The sequence below is a fragment of the Girardinichthys multiradiatus genome, chromosome 7, assembly GCF_021462225.1.
Source record: "Girardinichthys multiradiatus isolate DD_20200921_A chromosome 7, DD_fGirMul_XY1, whole genome shotgun sequence".
Classification (NCBI taxonomy): Eukaryota; Metazoa; Chordata; class Actinopteri; order Cyprinodontiformes; family Goodeidae; genus Girardinichthys; species Girardinichthys multiradiatus.
Window position 1 is genome coordinate 47,818,181 of NC_061800.1, and position 12,521 is coordinate 47,830,701.

The window sequence follows — 12,521 nt, forward strand, 5'->3', positions numbered from 1 at the left end:
TTGTGCATGAGAACAATAACCTCCTCAAAAGGCTCAACCAGAGGGCAGCTCAGTTCCTCTGATTGTAGAGACATTCTTCCTGATAAAACTACAGCAGTGTCCTGCAACCTGCCAGCAAACCACAGCAGAGCTTCATTTGATCACAGCACAATAAGGTCCTGATCCAGCTCCAAGCAGCCAGACTTCCTGTAATCAGTTTAAGAGGTTTTGATCAACAGTTCTGCAGCCTTTCTGAAGGTCTTTCAATGTTTTTTTGGACTTAAATTGAACCTATGAAGGATAAAACGCATCAGAACTCAAGGAAGAACTTATTTTAAACTTTAACTATTGGCACTTTATTATTAGCAGCCTGTCACAAAGACACTTTTTTCTGGGGTTTTTTGACTAGAGGATATTTCCCTTTTACCCACAGCACCATCAGCGCTCCAATCACAGACATCCAAGGACTTTCCACTGATAAACCCAACAGTAATCTTAATAAAAACTTTATTCGCTTCATTCCATACACAACCTTTATTTTGGAAAGTTAGAAAGTTTGGATAAATAGAAAAGAAATGTTTTATTCTGACTGATTTGCTTTGAATTGAAGCTCGGAAGCAGTTTGTGGTTTTGCTCTGATAAACTAATTATTGTCAGTAACTTTTCTGAGGTTTCATGCATTTTACCATCTCAGAAAGCAGCAGATATGTCTTATTAACTCCATACAAAATAATATTTTATTATTAATAAGGAAAAAGGTCAGGGTGTAACGTAGTGTAGAGGAAGAGCAGACGGCCCATATACGCAGTCGTTCTGGGTTCAGATCCCAACCTTGAGACCTTTGCTGCATGCCTCCACTCTCTGATTACTGACAATAAAGGAACTGGTGCTAATAAAAAAGCAACAGGTTTCTAACTAAACTGAGTTGGTACATCTAAGCTTTGATTGGCTTTAAGTCAACTTTGATGAGATTTTTCCATGATGACTCAGAAGGAAGGAGATTGTTTGAGGTGTTGCCATAAAATACATCTACAGGTGTGCCTCTATTTAACTCGTTATGTGCATTAACCTATCAGAGGCTTCCGTGGACAACATCATCAATATAAGGAGAATAAAACGATTCTTGACAATGATCACCCCTTCAGTACATATATAGCAGTATACAGAGGCTCCATCATCATCTCTAAGAAAACGGTCAATATGAAAATATTATTTTTGAACCAACAAGGTGACAGAGGATGATCAGCTGCAGGATGATGGATCTCTGGTAAGGTATACGATAGTGAACTTCAGGTTCTGATCATTTGTAGATAATGTGATCAGAATACGCCCTGGTGGGGACTGGGAATGAGTGGAAAACTCAACGAAAAGCCTGGAGAACTGCTGATGAGGACCATGTTAAGAGGGTCTGGCTGCTTGGAAGAACAATGAGGAATCTTCCTATCACTGACAGATCAGCTGGAGAAATGGAAACACCACTTAAGGTTCTCTGATCCCAGTTGAACTAATTGATCTGTTCCATTTGTGAGGCCTAATGACTTTACCTGCTGCAGCTCTTCCCCTCTTAAAGTCTAAACATACAGAAACACGCAGTGGATGCCCTGGATCAGATTAGATTGTCTCCCAAATGGACCGCAGGTGTTTTTTTTCCATGATGCATCCTGTTTATCTCAGTCACTGAGGATAATGGAGTCTATGAGGGGAGCAATCCGTTAATGTGCCGGTTAGAGGAAATTAAGGTGCATTACTAAAGGAAGGAGGATGCAGGCTTCACCAGGCACAGATGAGCCTCTGCAGAGCTTTCCCAAAAAAAGAACAAGGAGTGAATGGCTGAAACATCTCAGCTGTACCTAATAAACTGGCCAGTGAGGGCATGCTAAATGAAATGGACTGATGAGACAAGAATAAATATTGAAATAGTCTCAGTATCTCAGCTTTCAGATGCATCAGTTTCTGAATGTTGGTTCTTCTAGTAACAGGTCTCCTAATCAACCTTCTCCCAGACCCAGAAGGGACATACAGCAGTCCTGCCAGCTAATTCTGGGTCTCCTCCCAATGGGACCTGCACCAGGTACCTCCACAGGGAGGTGACCAGGAGAAATCCTGATTAGATGCTTCAAGGCCCTCAGCTGGTTCATTTCTTCTGATGCAGAGGAGCAGCGGCCGTAATCACCCACCCTGCAGGGATGAAGTCCATCTTCCTGCTCAACACGACTGACTCCTAACAGATTAAAACCCTGAAAACAGTTTATTAGAAACACACCCAGAGGGAAGGCCCCAGAACTGTAATCATTTCTGTTCAAATGAGCCGTCAAAAACACAAAAGGGTCGCTGCAGGACAAAACCGGTGCAGTGAACAGAATACAGTTTACAGAACGTCAGCAACTAATGGGACCGTCAGAGAGAAATAATGTAATCATAAACTTCTGGCTATTGTTCCTCATCTGATTTTCTATTTCTCCAATGCTTCATTTGCTGTGAACTTCCTGAAATGTCTCACCTAAACAAAAAATACTTCTCACTCTCAGTAAAAGTTGTATTTTTTTATCACAATCAGGTTTGTAAATCTACAGTTTCTGAAATTGAACAGTTCGTAACCAAAAACATGAAAAGAAAAATGTTCCTCCATCGTCTCCTGCTCTGGGAAGACAGTCTCTGGGAAGAAAGCTCATCCCTAACAGGGGTCCCAGCCGTGGATCGTCACTGCGGGGCGAGCGGGATGCCCCTGGCGTCCGTGACCTGGCCTTCCTGCAGGTTCTTGACGAGCTGAGCGAGCCAGCGCTTGGTGGTGGTGTCGTCCTTCAGAACCTGAGCGAAGGTGCTGTCCTTGAGCTGGTCCGGCAGACACTGACGCAGCGCCTCTCTGGCTCTGAGGAAACAGCAGCAGAGGTCAGAAAACCATGATGCAAACAGGACTTTCGAGTTACAATCAAGCGGTTTGGACCACCAGAGCTTTCTTTCCAAAATCTAGATTGTCAACTTGAGAGCAAGACAACTTATTTTCACGCTCAGATGTTATGCTCTTCCACAAAACTGCTCTGATGCTTTAAAAAGTGGCGACTGTGGTCTCCTCCTCCTCACAGCCATGTTTCTGGAGGCAGATTTTAAGCCTCCTCTGCTCTCGAGCAGAACCCGCCCTGTCAGCTCCATCCAGGTTCAGTGATGTCATTCTGTCGGCAGGAACTGTCACCAGGTGAAGGTACCAATTTGTTCCGATGCTGAACACCTGAGATGGCAGGTTTCATCACCAAGGAGGAACTAGGAGCAAGAGAGGCTGAGACAAGCAGAAGATATTTGCACCAGAAGCTTTAAACCAAAGCTTATGAAGACAAGCAGAGCATATTTAGAGGCAAGCAAGAGATGTTTGAGTGTGAATCCTGGTTTGGTCAAGGTAGTGACCTCTGACCTATAAATCACTCAGGTAAAAAATGCTCTCGAACTCCAGGGATGAATCAGTGTTGTTCTCACACATCAATTTGAAAAGAACCCAGTTTGAACTGGACCTTTATGTTCTTTGTTGCCTGCAGTCTGTCACAAAGATGTTTTTTTTTTTTCCATTTAAATAAATCTATGAAAAATCCCAGTTTGACATACTGGTAAAAGGTCTGGGATATACCTGGAAATTCCTGGTCTGTCATGATACTAAAGAATCAGACTCGATAGACACAGAATAAACCGGGCCGATTTTACCAGCCGATGATTATTTCCATCTTGTTGCCGTATGTGTTTCTGGAGGGGTGGGGATGGTCATGTGGTGTCTGTTTGGTCATGTGACGGTGATGCAGCACAGGATTGTGGGTAGTTTAACTGAAGAGGAGAAGCGATGTCAGCGGTCTGGTCGTTTCTACACGGTATCAAAAGGGTACTAAAATATATATCATAACGGTAAAAAGTTATCAGCCGTAACAGCAAAATTAATATCGCATACTGATATCGGCCTACATGTTCATATCGGTGCATTCCTAATCTAAAGCTAAAGCTACTGGATCAGAACTTTAACTGAAGGTTCCAGGACGTTTGGTGACACAAATATAAAGAAGAAGCTTAATCAGATGATGTTCACCTTAGACCCCGTTTTACCAGAGCCGGTGGTCCAGATTCTGTTTGACGGAGCAACAACTTCCTTTCAGATGAAGTCCACTACACCTCAGGAAGCATTCCTGGTACTTCCCAAATGGACTCCAGCTCTAATGGAGAACAGCCCGACTTCATCAGGGTGATAAAACAATAGCGGTCTGTCTGCAGACTGGAACGAGCAGAAAACAAGCAGAACCAAACCAGACGGATGAAAACATGATGTTGAAAGGGAGCTGGCAGGGTGAAGATGGAAGTACGGGAGCCTAAATCAGGGATTCATCATAGTTTATCCAGCCAGATAACAGATGTAGTTCTGACTTACTGTCATTACATCTTTATATTGGTTTTAATTTCAGCATCCAGTCTTGTTTGGTAGGAGACCAGCGGCATCAAACATCTCATTTTGGTAAAACTTTCCCAACCTGCCTTGTATAAAGCTCTCCGGATCAGGAGGACGGTTCGTATCCACAGCCGACTTCAGATGAACCCACACATTTAGCTCTGGACTCTGGGCGTGTCAGATCATATTTATTATGTTCTCCTATTTAAGGTAACTCGGGTATTTAACCAGAGGTTGTTCTTATCGTAGTTGTGTGTATTCTAAAAATAAAATAGTGAGTCACTGTCACTAATGCATCAAGAGGCCGTATGGGCTTAAAAAAGTAAGAGCAGACGGACATAAATATTTGGAATGATTGGTGGAAATGTTTTATGCCACAGAGGAAGCAGATTCATACAATAATGTCAAACAATGAGTGGCCTTTAATACTGGAAGTACTCTGAAAGTACTTAACAGCACAGGATGATGGTGGTGAGTCTTCTGCTCTGCTGTTAAAAGCAGTATGAAGTCCCTTAATTACAGCAGCTGAAGAGCAACCTGAACAATCGATCAGTAAATGTGTCAGCTGAAATGTCTGGGAATGGAGGCGGGTTCAAGGGGAAATCTTGCAGACTGCAGATGGATCCCATCGCATAAACCATACTGGTCACAATCATTAAAACATGGCAAGTTTCCTGCAGAAAACTGGTTATTAACATGTTGGAATATGTGTCAGAGGAGCAGAGAGAGACGTGAAAGGATACCGTTTAGTTACCAGCAGCTGCTGGAATCATTCAGAAACTAAATGCAAAGGTTCACGATAAAGTTACTGCAGCTATTTATATCGAGGTCAGGCTAGAAATACAAAACCAGCAAAAACTGATGGATGGATGGATGGGAAAATAAACTGAGTTTTACACAATCGGACAGAAAACGTCTGAAAATACAAGATTTTTTCTTTGTTCTATTTCATTTTTCCCTACTTATCCAGACCTGGGAAATCTTTGAATTAAACTCCATGTTTCCAGACCTGTATAATAATGATGTTAAAGCTTTTCTTTGCTGAATTACATCAAATAAATTCTGACATCTGATTCTTTTGTGACTCATAGATTCCTCTGATTTCTTTTCCAAGCAGCAACAAAAAGGTCAGGATGAGAAAATGACCTTTAATGTTCTTTGGTTCTCATTGCTGTTGTTAGTGGGAATCTGTTAGGCTGTCAATATGGCTCCCTCTAGTGGTACTAACAATTTTCACATTATAAAACAGATCCCAACTCAGTCAAGAATACAAATAAATTAAAAATCTATCAGTTTTCTCTACCTGAGATTATCTGAGAGGCGAAGGTAGCAGCGAACGACATGTTTCAGCAGGCGGGCCGACGGCTCTTTGGAGAGTTGCAGGACCATTTTCCCCTGCAGAGAGGGAGAAAATGATCAGAGGACCGAGGCAGATCCGGGCCGAATCCTGACAATAAAACTTACAAGGATCATGGCCACATGGGAGAAACGTTCGTATGTCTGACAGATGTACGCCAGGCCGGTGTCGTCCAACAGTATCTTCTGTAGTATGAATGTAGCAACCTGATATAAACATAAAAACGAGGAATTTTATGAGATGAATGAAGAAAAACTCTAATGTTAACATCTCAACTTAAAGATCCTTTGAGTGTTTTTTCATTAACGAAGATCAGATCAGATTCTCGTAAGAGGGAATATAACACAGTACATTTAGAAGTCATCAGAAAATAAATCGCTCATTAGCGAGGAGGCAGCCGCTAATTAATGTATTAAAAACATTTGAGAATGTCCATCCAGCTGGAACTGAACACTGCCCTCTACAGGCTATATGCCAATAAAACTTGTTTAGGCCCAAACTGCCAGGAATCTTTCTTGTTATAAAATAAAAAGAAAGCGACCGCATTATGATGACTCTGAACACCCAGAAGGTAGCCACGGGTCAACCACCAGGTGTGGCTCCCGAAGGGGGCCCTATACCCCCTATTCCAGGCGAGGTAGAGAGAGAGAGGACCTTCCCAAGCGCCAAAGCCCCGAACAATATAAGACCGAGGATCACAGGGAACTGTGATAAGCCCTCCTATGGAGGTGATTCTGCAAACATCTCCTGGGCACCATCCTTTGGAGGTTTTCCAGGCACGGCCCACTGGGAGCAGACCTCGCGGGAGACCCAGAACCGGCTGGAGAAACGATATGTCCCTTCTGGGGTGGGAAAGCCTTGGGATCCTTGAGAATGAGCTCCACGTCTGGGTTCAAATCTTTGTTTCGATAAATAAATTAAAATGGAGCAAAAAACGGAATAACTTTTTCTAATGTGAAAATACAAAATAAATAGGCAATAAAATATTGAACACTCACTTATCGGGTATGACTTTGTTTGAACATTAGATGTCGCTTTATCACAATATGCTAATATTTTGAGAAGGACCTGTATTTGCTGTCTGGTGGTACCAGGAGGATAAATACAGGTTCTTCTCAAAATATTAGCATATTGTGATAAAGTTCATTATTTTCCATAATGTAATGATGAAAATTTAACATTTATATATTTTAGATTCATTGCACACTAACTGAAATATTTCAGGTCTTTTATTGTCTTAATACAGATGATTTTGGCATACAGCTCATGAAAACCCAAAATTCCTATCTCACAAAATTAGCATATCATTAAAAGGGTCTCTAAACGAGCTATGAACCTAATCATCTGAATCAACGAGTTAACTCTAAACACCTGCAAAAGATTCCTGAGGCCTTTAAAACTCCCAGCCTGGTTCATCACTCAAAACCCCAATCATGGGTAAGACTGCCGACCCGACTGCTGTCCAGAAGGACACTATTGACACCCTCAAGCAAGAGGGTAAGACACAGAAAGACATTTCTGAACGAATAGGCTGTTCCCAGAGTGCTGTATCAAGGCACCTCAGTGGGAAGTCTGTGGGAAGGAAAAAGTGTGGCAGAAAACGCTGCACAACGAGAAGAGGTGACCGGACCCTGAGGAAGATTGTGGAGAAGGGCTGATTCCAGACCTTGGGGGACCTGCGGAAGCAGTGGACTGAGTCTGGAGTAGAAACATCCAGAGCCACCGTGCACAGGCGTGTGCAGGAAATGGGCTACAGGTGCCGCATTCCCCAGACCTGGGCTACAGAGAAGCAGCACTGGACTGTTGCTCAGTGGTCCAAAGTACTTTTTTCGGATGAAAGCAAATTCTGCATGTCATTCGGAAATCAAGGTGCCAGAGTCTGGAGGAAGACTGGGGAGAAGGAAATGCCAAAATGCCAGAAGTCCAGTGTCAAGTACCCACAGTCAGTGATGGTCTGGGGTGCCGTGTCAGCTGCTGGTGTTGGTCCACTGTGTTTTATCAAGGGCGGGGTCAATGCAGCTAGCTATCAGGAGATTTTGGAGCACTTCATGCTTCCATCTGCTGAAAAGCTTTATGGAGATGAAGATTTCATTTTTCAGCACGACCTGGCACCTGCTCACAGTGCCAAAACCACTGGTAAATGGTTTACTGACCATTGTATCACTGTGCTCAATTGACCTGCCAACTCTCCTGACCTGAACCCCATAGAGAATCTGTGGGATATTGTGAAGAGAACGTTGAGAGACTCAAGACCCAACACTCTGGATGAGCTAAAGGCCGCTATCGAAGCATCCTGGGCCTCCATAAGACCTCAGCAGTGCCACAGGCTGATTGTCTCCATGCCACGCCGCATTGAAGCAGTCATTTCTGCCAAAGGATTCCCGACCAAGTATTGAGTGCATAATTGTACATGATTATTTGAAGGTTGACGTTTTTTGTATTAAAAACACTTTTCTTTTATTGGTCGGATGAAATATGCTAATTTTGTGAGATAGGAATTTTGGGTTTTCATGAGCTGTATGCCAAAATCATCCGTATTAAGACAATAAAAGACCTGAAATATTTCAGTTAGTGTGTAATGAATCTAAAATATATGAATGTTAAATTTTCATTATGACATTATGGAAAATAATGAACTTTATCACAATAAGCTAATATTTTGAGAAGGACCTGTAATCTGTTACTGAGGACAGAGATGAAATACACAAATGGCCTGCCATTGGAAATCCAAAATAATTCTACATGCACTGCTAAGGTCTTCAGTCTCCTGCTATTTTTTATCATGGCCATTCTTGCATTAATTCGGCGTGGAGTGCTTCAGAGTAGCACATCTACTCAAGCCTACGAGACTCGGATTGCCTTTCGATTCAAGTCCAAACATTCCCTCTGAGTGCTTAACACATTTTAATAAGCAGGTGGATTTCCAGGTAAATGAAGGCAAAAGCTTTTGTTTCTGCAAACTAGCCTCATTTGAAGCTCTTTCGGCATGCCTTCAGCACTGCTTCATCACCTTCGTCTCTGGTCAGAATACGGTCCAGCTCAAACCTGGTAATATTCATTTGTGAAGGTTTGGGAACCACTAAGATAGATAACATGAAAGACAGAAGTAATTATTCACCGTTTTGGAGAGTTCACTCCCCGATTCCATGATGCGGAGACACAGAGGGATGATTTCAGTCGTAAGAAGAAAGTTAATCACTTCTTGTTCATCTGTTTTCACTAAAGCACCTATAATACAAACAACATTTTATTACCTGCACATAAACAAACTCTGTCCAATCTTTTTAAACGCTAAGAAATGGAAATCCTCAACAGCAGGACAACATACCTATGACTCCGAGGCTGGTGAGGCGCAGGTACTCAAACGGCCGCGTTTTGCTGACGGTGTGCAGGAACGGATACAGGAACAGGGGAATGTGAGCTGCAAGGAACGCTGACCTGGTGATGAGAGAGGATTCTAATCAACACGTGACAAACAAAACTCATTTGCAGATCTAAGAAAACAGATTATGTTGCGTAGCTTTACCGTGTCTCTGGATGTGAGGCGACACACTGCAGGAGCGCCAGAGCATTGCACACTCTGTTGGACTGATGAGCTGTGAGAGTCGGAGGGTTTATGGATGGATAGATGTTCACTATTTCCTATAAAACAAGAGAAAAATCAGTTATGCTTTCCACCGCTTCCACTCAGACCTCATCAGATGAAAACGGACCGTTAGACAGGTGCAGAGTATCTCACCTGCAACAGGGCAGCAATAGTGCCGAAGGAGTGCCACAGCATGGGTGCCAGGTCTGGCACCGACTCGCGCTTCTTGCTCAGCTCCAACAGAGCATTTTCTCTCGTCTCCGGGCTGGACAGCTCATTGATCCACTGGTAAATCTTCTCTCGGTCAACCTGGGCAAGGGCTGTGACGTTAGTTACAGCCTGTGAAACGTGGGACAAAACATGAATCCATGTATCATCATATTTATCAAACACCTGCAAAATCTTCATCTTCATTCAATAGTTCTCTTTAGGGGTTAACACAGCAGATTATCTACCTCCCAACAACTTCCACTGTCACACCAACCCTCTGCAGATCCTTCATTAGGGCATAATCAACCTTCTTTGTGGTCCTCCGTTCTAGCAGCTCCGTATTCAACAGCCTTGGTTCAATGTCTCCTCCATCCCTACTCTGAATAGGTCCAAACCATCTCAGCCGTGCCTCTCTGACTTTGTCTCCAAACTGCTCAACCTGGCCTGTCCCTCTCATTTCAGATCTACGTCCTGTACTTTTGTAGGTTCAAGCATCTCCAAACCATCGATCAATCCAGATCTCACTACCATCTTCTAAACCTTTCTAAGCCCTTGCAGCTACTCTTCTGTCCCAGATGAACATGACATTGATCTCCTCCCTGTCTTCACCCTCTTCTTCGCCTGTTTGCAGCTTGTTGCCTTGGATGGTTGAACCCAAAGACTTACACTCATCCATCCTCTAAACTTCTTCTCTTCTCTCCATATCGTACCTCCACCTCACCATCATCTCTGCTCTCCACAGCTCATAAGGTTGTCTGCAAACATCGTAGTCTACGGGGACTCCAGTCGGACCTCATCTGGCGGCTGGTCAGTAAGAATTGAATTTTCCAAAGTAAATCAAGTATTTTTTATTGCAGATGCACTGATCAGGCTTTAACTAACTAATGTCAATTCTGACCTGCCATTTGTACGTTTAGCTGACTCCAATTTTCACTCCAACTAACACAGACTAACTAATCTGTGTAACTTGGTTTAATTCAACAACTAAATGTAACAAATGCTGACCAAAGGAGGCTCCTGGATAGAGGTGGTAATTTGTTTGTTACAGAAATCAGAAAAGTTCTGCATCAAAGCAGAGAATTTGTCTCGGCTTTTGTGAATAAATGCAAGTTTTGGACTTTTTCCATTTATCTCTATTAGTTCATTAAACAGAAGAACATCAACCCTCTTAAACCCTGCTCAAACCGGTGTTTTAAGATGTGAAGATTTCATGCATTCATTGCTGGCAGTGTCATCACATAGCACTCATTGTGGTCTTCAGTCTTCATCCGGCCCATTTACCTTGTGCTACTTAAGTAGCCACATTCACTACCCTGTCATCCACAGGGTTATTAAAATATTCTCCACTGAAACACGGTGATAATATGCCCTATTTTCAATCTGTGCATTTGAAATCTTACAGCCGGTTAATTAAAACAGTTAATTGGCTTTTTTACCTTCTGAGTACCACTCAATGCACCACTAGTGGTACATGTACCACAGATTGAGAACCATGGCTGAGTCCTCCACAAGAATAGTTCTTTACACCTACATCAAAACGTTTTAAACGCTTCATAAACTGCTGTCCTTTGGTTTATTACATGTATTTATACCCAACTAACCATTTCTTCTTCGTTTTTAGAGTCTAACACCTTCTTGGGAATCACCTAAAAGGAGCTGACAGACTGTCTTTGTAACAGTAACAAAGTCCCAAAAACACAAACTAAATTAAGACTCTTTGCGTTTCCTCTAAAATGGTCCAATACAAACAGTAGACCGAACACGAGTAAAGCCTGCAAAACTACTGATAAACTTTTATATGATTAGAACAATGTGTGGCTCCCAATTATCTCCTATTTCTCTAAAAACTGAGCCAAATTACTGAAGCATTGACGCAGATCATTTTTAAATAAAAGACAAAAGTGCGGAGATTGCATTAGGTGGAGCAGAGCAGTCATGAATCATGCACAGAGCTTTTTATTTAACCTAATGTGTAGAATAAGTCCAGCCAGTATTTATAATGATGTTTAAATCACACGAAGGCGAGTATGTTGAGGTGAGAAAACTAGCTAAAACCCGCTCATAATAAACACTCACCGCTCCCGTCGTCAGCATTCTCTGAAGCTCCAACTGGTTTCCAAATATTACTCTAAAATTCTGCGTATCAGCTAAACAATCACACTCTAAACATCTAGTTTATGTGTATTTAAAACACGGCGAACACTTTCAAACTGCCTGCTCCTCGTTCACTTCACACAATTCCTCTGTTTTTGTTCGCCAATGGAGGCCAACAAGATGCGGACGTGACAAATGTCGCGAGAAGACAGAACAGCCCAAGTCTCGTTTCAGTGACGTGCCGACCAAGGCCGATCCGGCTCAAAGTGCCGGTTCCTTACAAGAACCAATGGGCAACAAGCTGTTTCTCTGCAGCGCACCGTTGCTTTCTTATCACAGTGATACTATTAGAGAGCTAAAACAAACGTACAAAATTAAATGGGCTGCAGTTAAATAAATCAATAACAATACAATGGAAATAACCATGAAAAGTTGAATGGGTGGCAGTCCATCATGATATACTTCATACATTGTAACAGGCAAAGCTCAACATATAATAAATTAACGATAGGCTGCAAAGTAGAATTATTAAATGGATAAATACCAAAATAATTAACATTTAATTAGTTATTTTATTAGTTCTAAACGTATTTAGTAATTTTCGCGTTTGATTATACTTCTTATAAAAAGTAAAAGGATCTAACAATCGTGCATGGAAGTTTATTTATTGAATGTATGTAATTTCTGTTGTATCTAATTATCATATCATTATTATCAAAATATGTACACAAAATTATTCATAACAATATTTTTTGTAAAAAATGCTTGATAACAATATATTATTATCAGTAACGTGTTTAACAATTATTTATGCATCGAATTTTCAACCCTCTATAATTATAATTATCAGACCTTGAACGAATTATTAAAGCTAGAAA

At 41.9% G+C, this 12,521-nt stretch overlaps 1 protein-coding gene across 2 annotated transcripts; it reads right to left on the reverse strand.

Annotated features, from left to right (window-relative positions):
* Window positions 1–2,507: 2,507 nt before the first annotated feature.
* Window positions 2,508–11,847, reverse strand: cnot9 (CCR4-NOT transcription complex subunit 9). Of its 2 annotated transcripts, none has more exons than XM_047371588.1 (8): window positions 11,626–11,847; window positions 9,493–9,648; window positions 9,280–9,395; window positions 9,082–9,191; window positions 8,872–8,981; window positions 5,861–5,959; window positions 5,700–5,791; window positions 2,508–2,848 (listed from the first exon to the last, which is right to left on the reverse strand). In XM_047371588.1, the coding sequence occupies exons 1-8, from the start codon at window positions 11,641–11,643 to the stop codon at window positions 2,680–2,682; spliced, it is 870 nt and encodes a 289-aa protein (XP_047227544.1). In that variant the 5' UTR covers window positions 11,644–11,847; the 3' UTR covers window positions 2,508–2,679. The 2 variants fall into 2 exon arrangements, with proteins under 2 accessions (XP_047227544.1, XP_047227543.1); XM_047371587.1 differs by having other exon boundaries at window positions 9,493–9,678.
* Window positions 11,848–12,521: the final 674 nt, after the last annotated feature.